Source organism: Biomphalaria glabrata, chromosome 1 (assembly GCF_947242115.1).
Source record: "Biomphalaria glabrata chromosome 1, xgBioGlab47.1, whole genome shotgun sequence".
Lineage (NCBI taxonomy): Eukaryota > Metazoa > Mollusca > Gastropoda > Planorbidae > Biomphalaria > Biomphalaria glabrata.
In genome coordinates this window covers 8,207,406-8,226,322 of record NC_074711.1, presented here as the reverse complement: position 1 = coordinate 8,226,322, position 18,917 = coordinate 8,207,406, and the positions used below count along the sequence as shown (strand labels likewise).

Genomic DNA, 18,917 nt, shown 5'->3' with positions numbered 1-18,917 from the left:
AAATTGGTGCTGAGTAATGGACCAAATAACACATTTCAATTTAAAACATTTTCTATTCATCTTTTCACTCATATATAAACAAAATATGTGGATTACAATCTTCAATATTTGTTTATTGGTTGATCTATATACATGACATGGAGAGCTGCCAAACATTAACTCAGGCACTTGAGTTGTATCCACTTAATTGTGATATTTTTAAAGATGATTTAAAAAAAAAAGAACTATGTTAAGTTGTAGGTAACACTTTAACTAATTGAGCACGACTAAACATATTCTCTTGAAAAAGAAACTGCAGGAGCTAACTGAAAGATGATTTTTTTCCCCTGCCCTGTGTGTAATGTTACAGATATACTGATATCTTTCTCTGGTGTTTGTTACCAGCTACTATTGCAAAAATAATCCTTGGGATGATTCCGTTTAAGTATATCTTATCTGCTATAAAGTATATCTTATATTCTTATTTAAAATAGGACAAGTAAAAATGTACCCTTCAATCCACACTGGGCTTTAATGGTGTAAACATGTTACACTGAAAACATAAAGAGCAGACTTTTAGTACAGAGGTAGTGGGATACACTTTTGAGACCAAAAGGAAATCTGCCACAGACAGACGTAGATGGAAAAAAAGAACATAAACTGAACACAATTGTTATGGATGAGTCAAAAAATGTAGACCTCAGCTAGGACTATGTAGTAGCCATGCGAAATACTGCACTCTCTATTCTTGGGACTCAAAGACACTAACACACATGCTCTAACACAAGAAGCAACATTACAATTGAAAGCAAAAACTTTGTCAAATGCTGCAAGTATATCTCAAGTCTCTAATTCTAAAAAAGAATAAATTAGTTAAGAAAAAAATAGAATTTTTTAATCATATAGATAGAGATGTAATAAAGAAGTATTTTTAAACTAATTTCCAGATTCTATTATGACCTTGACATCAAACAGTATTGGAGTGAAATAGACTATATAAGTTTGTTTAAAAAAAAATTTACAAAAATAGAAACTATAATAAAACAAAAATAGATTGCTGCTGCTCTTGTAAACAATGATAGACGACTGAAGAATAAGATAACTTAACGTTTACAGACATTTGGAAATAATATATATTTATGTGTGTATTTAATTTAGGGAAAATATTGAAATAAAACCAAGAACAAATTAATTTGACATTAATTCCTGGTACTTTACAAAAATGTACAAATACACTTCTGACAATGGGTCAATATAACATGCATGGCTACTGATAATTGTCAATGTGATCTATTAAAATCAACATATAAAACTTGCTTTCATGTCGTAACTGTTTTACCTGCATGGCTGCCTGGTCGTGCGGTTTGCAAGTTGGACTGTCGTTCAGATTTATCGATGGTCCCAGATTCAAACCCTCCCATCCCCCATCGTCCTGCGGGAGGTTTGGACTAAGAAGTAATAATCCTTAAGTCTGAAGGAACATCCAAAAGCATGTAAAACATTTTTACTAACTTTTCATTTGAAATTGAATAGCAGATAGCACACCAACTTTTATATAAAGTTTATAAATCATTAAAAAAAAAATAGAATAAACAACATAATAATATAGTGTGATGGAATTATTAAACAACAGGTTTATCAAGTTTCTAATCTTAAATTTATATAAAATATCACAGATATACTTGTTATGCACATAAAAAAACAAACTTAAAACTTTTTATAGAAATGTTTTTAAGAGATAATAACATAATATGTTAAACAATAGAATGTACAAGTATCATTATATATATTGAATATGTACAGGTCATATTTTGTTTAAAAAAAAAGCAAAAAACAAATACAAAACAAATGATAAGCTTTTATGTGTAGAGCTATTTCTACAATTTTGTATTTTTAGAATTCCCAGGTCAACATATGCTTCAATTTCCTTAGTTCAGAAGCTTCACTGCCTCATTTGTATGTGAGACATGAAAAACATAAATTCTAAAAACAAAAACAAACTTCTACAACCATCATTTGTGAATTTAAATTCTCAATAAACAAATACAAAATTAAGTTGATAGCTGGTTGAAAATAAGTATTTGTGAAGTTTCCGAAAAATGTTTGAAATGACAACACAAAAGAAAAATAATAATTTCACAAATTCTGAATGCCAAGTATAACTAAAGCTAGCAGATTGAAACTGTAAAAAAAAATGTAATAGTTAAAACAAACCTATCACTCACATAAATGTCGTAAGTGATTAGCAATTTACCATATTATGTTGACTATTTCTTTTAACTGTTGACCAAACTGATTTCTATCTAGAGTTTGTTTAGGAAGGTATTTAAAAAAAAACAATATTAAATGACAGAAAAACTTGTAATTTTAGGAGGCCTACAGTTGGACAACAGATATGAATTTTGATTGAACATAATGATTGTTTTTACTTCAAAATTAACTTTTTGGCTCCTTACCCTGTTTCAACAGTCATGATGGCCTCAGACTGAGAAGAAAGTTGGCCAAGAATACAAATCAAAGTGACCCAATATGATCTTGATTGAATTATAAATTAAAGTATTGACCCCAAACATTGTTGAATAATAAAAACAATTTTCCTAATATGAGCTTGAATGAATAGTGGTATAAACTATTTAACTGACAAAACAAAATGCTTGTAACAGATATTGAACAAAATCTATAATCAAGTATTGTTTATCTTTTTTTCATTTGACTAAAATCTACAGCCAAACCTAAGCTACAGTTACATAAACCTGATTAGTTGTTTAACAATTATTTTAAAAATTATGAGAACACTTCAAGAAAATGCATACATAACTCAATATCTAAATTTATAAATTAATGGGCCATTGTCAGTTGTAGTGTGAATTATTTTTTTGACTGGTAAAACTAACAGTCAGCACCTCTGCTGACATGATAAACTTTGATGAATACAGTTTCCCAATATGGAAGGAGTACGAGTTTGTTCCCTACTGAAATGAACTTTTCTTAACACACAACACGTTTCGTCTTTAAAGAAACAATTCAAACCATATGCATGGAGATAGTCAAGTAAACAAATTTTTCACTTCAATATTACATAACAATTATTGCACTAGGTTAAAAATACAATTTTTCATAATAATAAGCACAGCTGGAAGAAACTGAATAAAAATAGAAGTCACCAGTATTTTTAAAAGGTTTTCAATGCAGAACATTTCATTTTAAAACAAAGGTTAAAAAAAAACTGCTCTGTAAAACATTGATATTGAAGTTTAGATATACTTTACCCTGTATTTTATTGAGACAAATTTAGGAATGAATTTTAAAGCAAATCTGCTCGACAGAACTCCCCTGTGTCCAAGTTTTTGGCCATGAGCTGGTTTGGATTGGCATTGGGAATGTTATGCTTCACATACAATCTTCCTAAGCAGCAGTCCTGTGAGTGGATCAAAAGTAAACAGTTTCAAGAAATAATAGAGGTGGCAAAAAGAGTTAATAACTATTGACATTTATGCAAAATTTCTTTTTTTTTTTTACTTAGAAAGTAGATGCTTACTATGAATAGTTAAATTTTCAATCAAAACTTTAATAGGTAAGAACAGCACCAAAATAATTTTCTAGGAAAAGAACCTACTGGTATAAAAAACACGACTATTTTTACAACCTTTGTATTTTATGTTTTATTTTGTAACTGAATGTGAAGTAAAGAGAGCTAAATAACTTTTCTTCTTATAAATTACAGATGCTACTTCAAAAGAGAAGATAATTTCGTCCTATGGGGTACGTTATCTCAAGCTAGTCATGAATGTTAATCAGGGACTTAAAAAATATAAGGAGTGGTTGGTTTTCCAGTCTGATTCAGATAACATATTCCATGCTCTAATAGCACTAGGGAAGAAAGCTCTTATACAACTTTGTCCTACCAAATGGAATAATAAATGTGCCTTTACCATTGTGTCTTTCTAAGTTTATTATTAGGTTGTGTAATCATAACTTATGGTTCAGTGTTTTCTTATCACTGCTACTTTAGTTTTTAGTCTTATGTCCTAGTGTGTCTAAATGAAGGAATTTTAATAACTGTGTTACTCTAATCAAATGTGAATATTTCTTTGTTATAAATTTAACTGCTCTATTTTGCATATTTGCTAGTTTAAGTTTTCTTGAATTGAGGCTTATTTTAACAGTGGTCTAACCAAGTTAAATAGCATTTTAGTTTTATGTTCTTGTTTGATTTATTTTAAGAAACCCTAATGGTTTGTTTGATTTTTTTTTTTTATGATTTCATCAATATGAAGATTTTATGATAACTTTACATTTATTATTAGACCTAGATGTTTTCAGTTTTTATTCTGTAACTGGTTTACCATGAATAAGAAAAGTAGCTTTTATTTGTATTAGTAGTCTTTTTTTGTCAATCATCATAATTGGCATTGTTTCGGGTGTAGAGAAAGGTCTCTTTTATGTATGAATATCTGGTTGTGTGGTATGTGTTTTAGAATTTCATTTCAATGGTCCAGGGTTCAAACCCTGCCAGCTGCCATCCTACAGGAGGTTGGGACTAGGGCATAATAATTTTCATTACCTCCACAAATCAATCTGAAGAAATCTGTCACAAATTAGATTCTACTAATAGGATCATCTTAACAAAAAAAAAATTCCACTTCAATAGATGAACTCACCTTTAAATATTGAACAGCCACGGGTGAAATATTGGCACACCCATTTAGATAGATCTCTTCCAGCTGTGGACAGCTGCTGGCTAAACAGAAAATGCTCTTATCTGTAAGGGCATGCAGGCCAGACAAGCACATACTTGTGAGCGGGCAGCACCCACTCAAGTAACAAATAGCTGCATCTGTAACCTTTAGAGTACAAAATGAAAAGCTCTTAGAGAAGACAGGATAAGACCAACAGAAGGTCTTGCCTTGAGTTTAATATTTTTTTTCCATCCAGGGCATTAACTCTTTCTCTCCTAACTGACAATACCTACGTTGATTCCACCAGAATGTGGTAAATAATTTACGGAGAGAAAGAGTTAAAGCTCAACAGAGAGTCATACAAAGCTAATTTAATATAATTTTGTATAGCGCAACTTTCATGCTAATAGCATGCTCGGTCCACTATGATCCAATCTCTTTTGTGGGCCAGCGGAAGGTTTCCTTGCTGCCTTTAGTTGCTCAGAAAACTCCACTCAGCTTGAGTTGGGATTTGAACACGAGACCTCTTGATAGGTGGCCAAGTGGTTTTTACCACTCAGAAACACATCCCACATGTATTTTAAAACATAAACAGCTTGCAAATGACTTACATAGAGCTGGCATTGACCGAAAGAATACGTTTACTGCACAATTTATTCTTTAAAAAAAAAGAATGGTTACATTAATATCCTTTATTTTAATTGACAAAAGATTGATGAAAAAGTGATATTGTCATTATGATATTGATACACTTTTTCTTTTTAATAATAAAACATGATTTTTTTTTTATGAAGCTAAATGTGTATTTTCAATATTTACATAAAGAAGTTTTTAATTAGAAATTGTAATGACATTTTTCAAGACATTAATAGAAATAAAGTCCAAAATTTATTTTACGTACAGATCGACTCATGTGAAAGATAGGTAAGAAAAAGGCCCTTAGACTCAAGAGCAGTAGCTTCACTATTGACACAAAAGCAATTGTTAATAAGCCGTGTTAAATTTTATGAACAAGTGTTATGTACATGATGTTTGAATCTGCACTATCTACAGGAGATTTACAATAGGTAGGATCTGCAACATTTACCAAGCGTATCAAATATTAATTATAAAGAAAGTGAAGGTGTATTTCAATATCTTTTTTTTTAACAATGGACTTTGTCCCTCTACATGGCAATATCAGGTTGTGACTGACCTGCTTACAGCCTTTCAGATGTAGCTGAGTCAACTTAGGGGAATGGTCAGCTAAAGTGATTATCATCTGGTCTGTGACTTCATTCAAGCCAGACACATCCAAAATTTTGAGATTCGGACAACTGTACATAATTTGATCCAGCAAATTAACATCCATCTAAAAGAAATGAAAATATCAAATGAAGTTCTAAGGTTTCGAAGCTTATAAACTTCATGAAGTGGGCAAATAATACTTTGCGATGAAAAAAAACTTGACTAAGAAAATAGAATTGATTATTACACATCACTTAAATCATCATTGGAAGCATCGTGGATGAACGGTAAAGCACTTGGCTTCTGAACCAGGGGTCCCAGGTTCAAATCCTGGTGAAGATTGGATCTTTAGGGTGCCTCTGAGTTCACCCTGATATTAGCTGGGGAAAGTAAAGGCTGTTGTGGTCATTGAGTTGGCCACATGACATCCTCGTTAACTGTGGGCCACAGAAACAGATTATTTTTACATCAACTGCCTTATAGATCACAAGGTCTGAAAGGGGAACTTTGCTTTTACTCTTACTTGCAAAATATGAACCAATGAGACATTGGCCCATCTTGCACTGTGATATAAAATAGCTTGTTCATGGAGAGGCCCAATTAGGGTGCCTCATGTTCTCATGGACTCCTTGTTTTTTTTTAATCATCGTAGCACTAAAATCATGTTTCCATTTTCGATCTTAAATAGCAGTTGTATGGACCTTAATATATAATTATATGTATTTCTGGTGTTAAAATAAATGCCTATTGTTCTTCTGTATCATTTCATTTACAACTATCAAAATATTCTCACCACAATATTTACACAAAAGCAAATTAAAACAGTAGCTGGCTTAAGTTCTTAGACTACCATATCATCATCTTTCAACTCCATTAGTGTCAGGGCTTTAGAAGTTCAAATCCTATCCATATCATAGTGTTTACCTTTTTACAATTAGCAGCAAGTTCTGTTATCTTGGAAGCTCTGTTAGGGTCTAAAAATATGGGTGCTAGTGTTACACCTGTTACTTCTCTCAGCATACTGATGTGGAGAGCTTCCAAGTGAGTGCAATATTTCGCCACTGCTTTTAAGCCTATGTCTGTTATTTCATTCACCCCAATGCCACTCAAGTTTAAGCCTAGTAGTCGATTACCAATCTTTTCAGCAATCTGAAACACAAAATGATCAGTGAATGTTTAGGTCTTTTTTTTAATTCGAGTATTAGTTGAACCACATCACTACGTAAAAAGGGTATCTCTAGAACAAAAATCATGAAAATTGTGTGTTTATATGCATTAAAATTATGTAAAAAAAAAGATTTTACTTAAATATGTTATTTATTAAATAACTAACTAACTGGCCATGCACTTGCAAAAAGTTCATATGAAAACAGTTTTTAAAAAGTTAAAACTAATTTGATCACCTGATCAAAGTTAACAGCAGTTTTACTTTCAATTGGCTCAATTTTTTGTGATAAATAATGAAAATAAATTAATGTGTTTTTATTTAAAAATTTTCTTTAAAAACCTGTGTTAGAGTTTCATCTGTTAGTGCTGGGACACCACATAACTTTAAGGCTGTCAGCCGAGGCAGACGTGTAATGCATTCCACTAGAATCTCTTTATCTTGTAACATCATTCCACACAGAGACAGGGAGGTCAGAGACTGAGGCAATGTCCATAATACCTCACACTCGGGTGGGGATGATATCCGACTGCAGTATCCTAAATCCAAATTGACCATTTGTGTGCAGGCTTGAAAGAGCTGAAAGTTTAAATAAAAAGAAATCATTGACTAGTTTTACATCTAATGGGTCCGTGCTAGTGGAGTGGTTAAGTGCTTGGCTTCTGAAATGTTAAGTCACAAGTTTGAATCCAACTGAGAACTGGGATCTTGAACATAAGAGATTTTTAGGATGTTGCTGAATCCAACCAACTCTAATGTGTATCAGATATTATTTGGGGATAGAAAGACAGCTAGTCGTTATGATAGCCAAATAACACCCCTGTTAACTATTTGCCATGGGTAAAGATGAGTATCATCTGTCACATATGGATCTAAAAGTCTAAAAGGGGAACTTTACATGAAATACTAAGATGTAAAATTAAAATAAAAGGGTATTTTTTTTTACGAGAGTATGAGACTGTATAATAAAACATTGACACAGAACTGTAACTCCTTCATTTATAAGTAATTTAATCTTGGCTTAAAGAAAAACTAAATCTTCACATTACACCGTCTTTTCCAGCCTCTCTTTTTTCCTATTTTAACAAGCGTTCACACCATTTCATATATACACAACATTGAACACATAACAGGTAAAACTATACAATTTTCTTTTCAGTAATTACGCATGCATGTAAATTATAATCACCTTAATCAAAGAATCTTTTCCAACAGACTTAGCTCCATTAAGATCTAATCTGAAAAATTAGATTTAAAAAAAAAATGTATTCATTATTAAACAGATAGTCCTGTGATCTAGATAATATATATAATCTTTCAAAATATAATAAATCTAAAAGCATATGTCATAAATATTTTTAATTTTTTCGTAAACAAAAAAACTGATTTAAAGAAAAAAAAATAGATTTACTTGTTGAGATTAGGGCAGTACTGAGCTAAATGCTCTATACTATCATCAGTGGCAAGTTGAAATGATGTTCTTAATTCTTCCTATGAAAATATGATTCAAATATAGAAATAAATGTTTGACTGGTCTCATACAACAGTTGATATTGAGATAATAATTAACATAAGAATGATCTCAATTATAACAATGAGCAATAGAGACCATTTAGAAGATCACAGACAGCATTGCTCAAAATCATTAGATTTAGTAGAAATAAAAATCAAATGACCTGGACACATTTTTTAAAGCTATTATATATAGATGTGGCAAAATATGCAAGTTGCAACAGGGATTTCTTTGTAATGTAAAATACTGTAGTCATCCTTAATCTTCAGAATTTTACACATATTGAAATTTTATTTTATTAATTCATTGATCTCAAAATTGATCTCATCACTAAGTGACTAGTTTTATAAGCCACTTTCACTTTTATTTATCTTAGATGAGAAAAAAAAACACAATACATTGAACAGTGAAGTAAATATTAAAGTAAAGTAAATTACCCTGTTCAGACCTTGCGATCTATGGAGCAGATGAAAGGTCATCTTTTTCTGTGGCCTACGGTTAATGAGTGTCATGTGGCCTGCACAATTACCAACCGCCTCTACTTTTCCCCAACCAATGTCAGGTATCCATTAGAGCTGGGTGGACTCAGAGGCGCCCTAAAGATCCCAAAATTCAAAATTCCAGTCTTCACAAGGATTAGAACCCAGGATGCCTCAGTTCAGAAGCCATGTGCTTTACCATACAGCCATCACGCCACCGAAGTAAATATTAATGATATAAAAATGTTTAACAAAGATATAATGAAATGGCTTCTCACCAGTGAGCTTCTTAAATGCTTTGCAATTATTGGAATGAAGTCATGTGGTAAGGTTATTTTTAGAACTTTAATGGAAGGATTGCGCACTAAAAATGAAGATAAACCTGAAAAAAAGAAAGAAGTTATTGAAAAGTAAGTAGATGGCAAGTTATAGATTCAATTAAAATTAAAAGCAAACATAAAATGAAATTATTTCAACAAATATTACTCTTGCAACAAAACAACCACAGTGTGTGTCCGATAACTCTTCCGAAAAGAGGTTTAAAAAAAAAAAATAATAATGATTTTCCAACTCTTTTACTATCAGTGGAATCAGTTTGAATACATTTTAATTCAATTGTCTTCTGAATCTTTAGTCCTAAAAAAACAATGAAAAGAAAAAGATTGATAGTGTTTAAGAAACTCTCTAAAAAGATGATTGCCTTTAGGCACAGGAGTCATGCAGTAGTCTCTGAAAATTATAAAAAAAAGTATGAATAGAATAGAATAGTTCTATAACTTTATGACTGCTTTAAAATGATTTACCAAGCAGCTGGGTCTCTAATTGGAACTAGTGGAATGAAAGTCAATGCGATTATAATGAATTTAAAATGACTTCTTCTTCTTTATTCTCATTTTTTTATGTCAGAGGGTTCAGATCAGTTATCCTGATCTGAAAACTGGCTTTATCTTAAAGTTTATTTAAAACAAGAGTCTTGTTCAGGCCTGTCAATAGAGTATGCAGCTTTGAAGGGCATGATTGGCATTCTCTGACAATGCCCCACAAGGGAAAGTCTGGCTTGTCCCGACTAAGAACTGAAAAGTGGCTCCATCTTAAGTTTAGTTAAATCTTTAAAAAAAAAAAAAAGGGTATATGCTGCTGCTTTCAGGTGACTTACTTGTTGCATTGGTCCAGGTCTTGCTTTGATTATAGCAATGTTCTAGTTTGAAAAACCACAACTTTGGAGCAGTTATAAAGTTTAATATGTTCTGCGTCACATTTCTCAAATATTTGAGATGAAGTACAAGAAGTGCATCCTGAGCCTGAGTTACTGCTTGAATGCCAGCATCTGAAATGAACAACAACAATACTAATAACCATAAAGAGAATTATTACGTCTTACAACATTCATTCGGAAATACAATAAACATAAGTTTACATAAAAATACTGATAAAGATGATTCGAAGATAGTCTTCTAAAAAATAAACTACCGAGAACTGTCTGTGCTTGAACCCACTGAATAGTTCATCTATATTCTATAACAAGGTTATGATGGAGAGAAAAGGATTGTACATTATATATTAACATTCACTTAAAACAATTACTGACCTGTTACACTCTCAAGTTTATTTAAAATTAGGACTTCTAATTTACATCCTGAACTTCCTAACAACTGTAAAACTTGATCTGTAATTTGTGGGCATCTTTAAAAATAAAGCAAATAAAATTTTAAAAAATATTAAATATTGAACCTTTTTATGACGTAAAAATGTAAATTTTCATCAAAAAAATAAAAATAGTTGATCCCATCTTAAGTACTATTTCTCCTTACCTTTGAAGGTTGATGTGGCGCAATGACGATGTGAATAAATGGTTCTTTATATGAATCAGTCGATCTGAGAAAAAGAGATCATGACAGGCCAATCTATCAATAAGCATTTCTTTGTGTACGGTTGTAAGATTGCATCCCAAATCTGGATATCTATGCAGGTGTTGTTGTATACATTGCAGGCACAAGTCACTTAGTTTCCAAACCATTTTTTTTTTTTACAGTTGATAATGTTGGAAAGTGAATACAAGAGGCTAAAAAACAAAGGGTTTAAAAATTTTTTTGTGTTATAAAATACTAACACTCTGTTAAGAAAGAAAATTAAAACAATTATACCAATCGAATTAAATTACATTTAAATTACAGTATGGATGCCTGGTAGAGTGGTATTGGTCTTGGTGGTCCCAGGTTCAGACCCTTCCCAGTGCTATCCCCCTGTTATCCTGTGGGAGGGTTGGGTTAGGATGTAATTTTTCTTCAAATTTTCTTAAAAACTGAGGGAACATTTGAAACATGTAAAACATTTTACAAACTCTTTTGAGTTATACGTGGCTATAATGATACCAAGTGTTCAAAAGTAACACTGTATATAGCAATGTCCCTCTAGATCTAGATCCGCAGTCCTCACTGTCTAGATCTAGGGGTTAGACTATGTCAGGATCTTCTTATCTAATAATAAATCTAGTAGTACAGTTTCATCTCCCTGGCTATCAACTGCAATGTCTTCGATTCCAAAGATAGAGGATGAGTGCAGTGTTTTATAGTGTCATGGATTTCTAGACCTATGGCTATGGAAGCTTGACTCCATCTGCCTGTTTGAGAAGATGTAAATTATTACATCCCTATTTTCAATGGCGCGTATCCAAAAGGGAGGCCAAAGTCCAAACACACTGAGGAAACTCTCCCATATTTCTTCTCTGTCCCACATCAGCCATGCAGGTGTCCGCCATAGAAAAAAACGCCCTATTGAGGAACGGTGCGTGGATGGTGACATAGTTGTTGGAGCTTTTGGGCCTTTCTTCAATGAACTCAGTCCTTAGGCACCAAAAAGAGAGGTCTTTTTTGCTTCCCTATTGACCTTTATTGTTTCTTCTAATGACCCTTTTCACCTGAGCACCATGTTGAGGCTGATAAGAATTGCCAGAGAAAAAAGTGTACTTCTGGATTATCACTTTGATTTATTATAATTTGTTTACTTAGACTTAGATCCTCCAAAGCTGTTTGGCGCTTTGGGCGGCAAGCTGTCTCCACAAAGATCAGTCACTTGCATTGAGTATTAGATTCTATACATAATGTTTTATTATATTATATATAATAATAATATTAATATAGATCTAGATCTAATTAATTTAAGAACTTTTTAGAAGACAATCTAAGACTAAGTCAAGAAGCTTATTAGGTAATATTAGATTATATAAAATAAGATATATTAAATCATAATTATAATTATGATAATCATATACATTTCTCTGAAACTGAACTGTCTAAAGTTTCACCTGTAGTGTACTGACTACTGTGTAGTGTGAGTCCTGTGAATCACTAAACTTAAACACTAAAACAGTGAATGAGAATATCACTGTGACTTCTTATATAATACAGACGTTACTTCAAAAAAGAAGATGATTACGTCCTACGCGTCATGCATATTAACCAATGACTGTGTTAAATGTGTTGTTAAAACTAGTCTCTAACTCTAGCTAGTAGCCCTAGCTAGACTCTTAGCTCTACTCTAGACTCAGACTAGTAATTTCACTGACTTGTCTTGAGTCTAGATCTATATAGATCTAGCTAGAAAATACTAGAAATAACTTTAAATAAGAAATAACTGAAATTGATTAGATCTAATAATAATATTATCAGAAAGTTATTTAGTCTTATTGATAACTATTTAGATCTAGACCTATAATGCCTATATAATCTATTAATATGGATCTAATCTAGATCTTGATCTATTGACTATTTAATTAATATTTTGTTTGTCTGTAATCTTACATTGTTTTAAGTATAATTTAAGAAAATTAGAGTAGTCTGTCCCTGTATAAAGAAAACTATAAGTCATAAGTTTAAATGAATAAACTTCTATTTTAAGTGTTACTTAAAGACCAACTGAAGAGGTTTTTTTCGAAATTGAGATAGCGATTGATTTAGATAGTAGATAGCATCAAAGTTAGTTCCTAAAAATTTGAGATTTTAGAAAAGCGTATTTATATTAGAAAAAGTAATTTGAAAGTGTAAAAAATAACGAGATTTGAAAATCAGCTTCAATGGCCGAAACCGGAAGTGACGTATTGTAATGGACTGAGAAAATGTAAATAAAAATAGACATGGCTGGATACGTTATTGATAGCGATTCAGATGATAAACTTATCTAAATGTAGCTGTCCAACAATTTTAAATGATACTTATCATGGGATGCACCGAAATGCCATGAAGAGAACTCTTCTACTTTTTCAAAATATATTCTAGAGCAGACTATTGAATTAATATAATTATAGATAGATTATAATAATAGGTATAGGTAAATAGTAAATATATAGGACTAGTCACTAGATTGTCACTAGATCTACTACTCAGATCTAGACTCTAGACCTAGTCTACTCTAGTAGTAGTCTCTAGTATCATCAAGTACTAGTAGATCATCTAGGACTAGGTCTAGGTATACTATACTTAGACTATACTAAGTCTAATAGTTATAACAAAACTAAATGGTTAGATCTATCTATAATTTAGTATAATCTATATTATTTTCTATATCTCTCACTCTAAGTCTAATTCTAGCTAGGCCTTCTAACACTTTTACTAGAGTCACTCACTAGATCTAGAGTTTATAAATACTTGACTTGCATTATTGTACTAATTGTAGTAATACTACTAGTGTAGTACTAGTAATAGTTTATAAACTAGTAGATTTAACTAATTAAGTAGATCTAGAATCTAGAGTAATCTAGACTAGCCTCTATGTTAAGTCTAAGCCCAGTCGCCAACATTTTTTGGTAATAGTTTGTAATAGTAAGACCTAGTGAGTAGTGTCCTAGCGATAGCATAAAGATTATTCATAGATATAAATATAATATTATAATAGTCAAGGACTAAACCTAAAGCCTAAGCTAAATCTATATAGAATATATTTATATTCTTTACTAGCCCTTACTATACTTATTAATAAGGCTAAACTTTAGATCTAAAAAAATAATAAGTCATCATTTATATTTGTAATATAAAATACAGATTTTTACTAAACACATGTGACATTTCTTTAAGTCTTAAACTTAAACAGGGCGGTCCTAACGATTGCGAGGCCCTATGTGAAACTGATTGCGCGGGGCCTAGTCTGGGTGGGAATAAGGATAATAAGTGAAAATTAAGATTTCGTATTTTAAAAAAATTCGACTTTGAATTTATTAAATCTTTACTAAGTACAAGATTACGATCAAATTAACTTTACTTTACGAACTTCGCAACCTATGGCATATTAAAATGCCAGTCACTCTATTAAAGTAAATAAAGTATGGAAACTTCTGATTAAAGTGAAAATTTGCCTGATTATTACATTTTAGTACATGAAAGCTGACAATGTCTAATTTCGTTTATCGCGCGTAGGATTAGCGTTTTCGGAATGAATGACACCCACAATTTTGTCTATTTTTCAGGAGATTTTTATGAGATTTCCAGGTTTTATATATACCGATATATATATATATATATATTGCAATTTAACTATTACACCTAGAATTAGCACGAAGCCTATGAAAGTGCAGGGCCCACTGCGACCGCATAGGTTGCAGTGGCTTAAGACCGGCCCTGGTCTTATATATATTAGATTGCCTAGACCTAGAGTAGAGTAATTTATTATTATTAAGAACAATAAGAGTTAGATGTGATGTTAGATCAGATAATCAGTATAACATATATAATATATATATATATATATATATATATATATATATATATATATATATAACCACTAGTTCTATATATGTATACATAATTAAGTATAAATGTTAATAAATAAATTTTTAAAAATCTATTTTACAGGAAACATATATGACATGTGGCATACAGACAAGTTTACTAGATGGATCTTTCATCATTTTGGAAATACAATATTCCCTGCGAAACAAATCACAGAAACATTCTACAATCTTATTTTATATAATAAATACCAATAAATGTAAATACAAAATCACATTTTAATAGAGTTCTTCATTATACACACAACATTATTTTAGTATGTTCCTTTTCACTTGCTAGGTTTAGACAAAGTTTCGAATCAGGATTTAATATTATTAAGTCATAGCCCAAAACTCTAGCAGGATGTTAGTTAATGGCAGTGGTCAATGTTTGAACCTGAGACCACAGAGAAGACAGTTCGGAATGCAAACCACACAACTTTCTGCGTTTCGAAACCTATTCAAATTTTGATCATTTTTATGTTAATGCAGATCTGAATGTCCATTGCAATGATGACTTGATCTGTAAAGGGGTTACATTTTTAAAAAATAAGTTGGATCTCATTCTTCGAATGATGCTATTTATTAGAAACTTGGAATACATATTAGAGGCCAAAAGAAAATCCACTGATGAGGGAAGACGTAGACGCTGTAAAGAACATTTAAATTGACCACCAGCTGAATATGGTTATGTCTTCGCTGGACGCGGCAAAATATCTAGTTTGCAGCTGGGGCTGCGTAGCCATGGAAAATACTGCATTTCTCATTAATCTTTCGACTCGACTGCCAGCCTTATTTATTAAACACTTTAAATTATGAATAGCTCTGCATTTTTTAATAACAATAAAAAAAATATATATATTCAGTGATTAACTGGCAATAATTGGGTTACTAAAATTTAATAAAATGAGTTGCGTAATTACATCAACAGTAGCCTATATGCATTACTTAACATTATATTGATACTATAATTTATTTTCCACTTCCCTGACTTCCCAGAGAAAAGAAAAAAACGACAACTCCTTCTCCAGTAGGATAATCTCTTTCATTTATAGTCTAAACACAATTTAAAACTTTGTTACCTACAGTTACAGATTAACTTGCTAACTTAACTATCTAATAATCTAATGATTCTATTCCAATCAACAAATGAGTCAAGCGTGAGATATATATTTATAGAACTATGTAAGTATAAAGGCCCGAATATACGGTACTAATATATTTAAATAAGAGTGTAATAAAATCCATATTTCGTATATTAATAATATTATAGAATTGGTAGATCTAGGTCTAATTTTTGCCTTATAGATTAGTTTTTAGAAATTTAGATCTAGTACTTTTTTTACTAGTAGATCTAAATCAGACTACTTTTAAGTCTAAGTTAAGGTTTAAGTTAAAGCTATGTGCCTAGTGTTGTACAGGGTTGTGACTCTAGATTCAAACTAAATATAATCGTATACTACAATAACTACAATGAATGAGCTCAACATTCACATTGTAATAATTGTTTTTTTCCCATATTGATGATATTGGGCCTATTTAGGGACGACTATAGGTTAATAATCACTAAGTGTATAGACAGAGTATATAATTTTAAACTTTGTTTTTCTAGATCTAGGCCCAGCACCTCGATCGGATCAGTCTAAATAGATAGGTCTTATCTCTAAATATCCAATACTACTATTACTAGATCTAGATCTAGACTTCATCTAATTGGATTTAGATCTAAATTTAGGTCTACTTCGTACATCATTAATGATCTGAGAAAAGAACTCTGCTCTTGATCAAAAGCAGTAGATCTAGAACTAGAATAAGCCTGAAGCAGTAACATAAGCCATAAATTGCGTAACTTGACTAAAACGAAACATGTGAACTGAGGCTCGCGGTACTGCGTGGGGTGAAACGCTGTTCGCTTGACTAGATCAAGAATAAGCCGACAAACAGTAGATCTAACATGCAAAGCCATAAATTGCGTGATTTGACCTAATTTCCCCAAATCTAACATCCACTTTTTATAAATTGGCGTGTTTTAGTCGCCTTTGTTTTTAGAAACTAGCATTCCTGTAAAAAGGAATAGGGAAATACGCTAAGCCATAAACTGAAAAATTTGACCTAATTTCCCTTAAACTACGTCATCGACCTTGGTTGTCTGGGAAATACTGATCTCGAATGGCTTCGAGATTGTGAAATTTAATAGTCCCTAAAACTCACATTAAATTGCTTATATCTAAATAATTACAAAGAATATATGTCTAAAATTTCGTATGTATGTTTTTTTAAGCATTATGAATCTAAAAAAAAGTATAACACCGGTTTCCGCGTCTGACCCCAAAACCTCTTCAGTTGGTCTTTAAAATAGCTAAACCAATCAAGAGAGCCAAAGACGCCTACCCTGGATCAAGATCTATAGATCTAGATCTTTATATATAAATAAAAGAATAAAAGTAATTATAAGGCTGATTGTCTATAGTCCGAATATTGAGGAAGAGTGCACCGTGCAATGTCTCCCCCTCAGCGTGGTAGACGCATAGACATAGCCTTGACCAGAGCTTTGACCAGAATTCCAGATAGGCAAAAAATTCTTAATTTTCCACTGCACGAAGAAGATTCTGTGCTAATATTATATGATATTACGTCATTATTGGTTGTTTATGTTTTGTGCGAAATCAAAAGGATTCAAAGCATACAAAAGTGGGAAAGATCCATATCTCGCTATGCTCGAGTATACTCCTATAAGCGGACTGCCGTATTCACCATCACAACTGCTGATAAGTAGAAGACTCAGGGACATCATTACAACTGATCCCAAACTATTGAAACCATCGGTAGCTGAAAATGCAGAGACATTACTCAACGAACGACATATAAAAAGCAAAGTGAAATACGATGCAAAAGCAAGACTACCTAAAGATTACTCTGTCGAAGATAAAGTGAGAGTTCGTCTAGGACAAACATGGCAGAAAGCAGTTGTCATAAAAAAAAAACATTAATCACCCAGATCTTACATCATAAAGACAAACGATGGATAAACATACAGAAGACATCAACGCTTTTTGAACAAGAGTTTCGATGAAGACATCTCTGGGTACTATGATACCGATGAAGACAATGAACAGCAAACTGTTGGAACAAACGAAACAGGCAGTTATAGACCAACGTCTAGAGAACTTGTTGTGCCAGTCAAGACAACCAGAAGTGGTCGAATTGTTAAAGTTCCTAGTAGATATTAGTCTTAAGAACTTTAAAAGGAAGGATGTGATAATAACTTCAAAAGGAAGGATGTGCTAATATTATATAATATTACGTCATTGTTAGTTGTTTATGTTTTGTGCGAAAGCAAAAGGATTTGACGGAAATAAAAAGAGAGTCTTCTATGTCTACTTTGATTATCTACAGTATGTTAATGTTAATATCTATCTGTGATAACAGAACAGCTTCTGTGCACTGCTTCTAGTGTCCATTCTTTCAGTTGTTTATTCAAAAAGGTTCTTCAACAGTATGATGATTTTGTCGAGATGCAAGGAAACTGCCGACGTAGCTTCTTCTCTTGTATTACTCTTTTTTTTTTTTTTTAAATCCCGGCTTCATCTTCTTTCAGTTTGGCCCATCTCTAAGGGGTTAATTTGGGAAAAAAAAGTTGAACAATTCATGTACAGATCCAAAAAAGGTGACAATTGTTGGAAGAATGAAAAGCTGCCAGGTTAAGAGAGTGACAAAAAGACATACATTTAGGTTTTTTGATTTATTTTCTACATTTAGGTTTTTTGATTTATTTTCCCACCCTTGCAATTCCCTTTTATCACTCTATAAGAACAGTTTTTTTTGTTTTGCTATTTTAATTTAGAAAAACGTATCTCCATTGGATTGAGGAAAGATGAATAGAAGGGGTAATAACTCGAGTGTGAAGTTTAATTCTGAAATTATAGAAGCCAAACCCGAATAAAGGACAATTCTAGCATTATTAAGAATAACCATGGAACTATACTAATGGAACAACAGCTCCTAGTTTTTACTAGGGGAGTGCCGTCGCGCATCATTTTCACGCATGGTGCAATATGGAGAAATTCAGGAGGATGCAAAAGAAGAAATTTACTCCTCCAGTCACTTGGACTGACCT

The 18,917-nt window shown here is 32.0% G+C and overlaps 1 protein-coding gene and 1 long non-coding RNA gene across 5 annotated transcripts; one reads left to right on the top strand and one right to left on the bottom strand.

The window, feature by feature from the left end:
* Window positions 1-1,728: 1,728 nt before the first annotated feature.
* LOC106056097 (F-box/LRR-repeat protein 2-like) lies at window positions 1,729-17,345 on the bottom strand. Of its 4 annotated transcripts, none has more exons than XM_056020213.1 (12): window positions 17,192-17,345; window positions 10,854-11,104; window positions 10,631-10,725; window positions 10,199-10,369; window positions 9,321-9,424; window positions 8,462-8,541; window positions 8,240-8,288; window positions 7,393-7,629; window positions 6,810-7,034; window positions 5,854-6,009; window positions 4,641-4,823; window positions 1,729-3,397 (listed from the first exon to the last, which is right to left on the bottom strand). In XM_056020213.1, the coding sequence occupies exons 2-12, from the start codon at window positions 11,057-11,059 to the stop codon at window positions 3,284-3,286; spliced, it is 1,620 nt and encodes a 539-aa protein (XP_055876188.1). In that variant the 5' UTR covers window positions 11,060-11,104; window positions 17,192-17,345; the 3' UTR covers window positions 1,729-3,283. The 4 variants fall into 4 exon arrangements, with proteins under 4 accessions (XP_055876188.1, XP_055876177.1, XP_055876186.1 ...); XM_056020202.1 differs by lacking the exon at window positions 17,192-17,345 and adding an exon at window positions 12,843-13,214; XM_056020211.1 differs by lacking the exon at window positions 17,192-17,345 and adding an exon at window positions 12,347-12,434.
* Window positions 13,180-15,038, top strand: LOC129924580 (uncharacterized). The gene is made up of 2 exons (XR_008776561.1): window positions 13,180-13,362; window positions 14,886-15,038. It is a non-coding gene; the product is annotated as an uncharacterized LOC129924580 (long non-coding RNA).
* Window positions 17,346-18,917: the final 1,572 nt, after the last annotated feature.

Excerpts from the sequence above, each read along its gene's own strand:
- LOC106056097 (XM_056020213.1), bottom strand. The coding sequence starts at position 11,059 with ATGGTTTGGAAACTAAGTGACTTGTGCCTGCAATGTATACAACAACAC. Across the intron at positions 8,289-8,461 it reads TACTGCCCTAATCTCAACAA|ATTAGATCTTAATGGAGCTA; the intron begins GTAAATCTATTT and ends CTAATTTTTCAG. Across the intron at positions 7,630-8,239 it reads GAAAAGATTCTTTGATTAAG|CTCTTTCAAGCCTGCACACA; the intron begins GTGATTATAATT and ends TTAAACTTTCAG.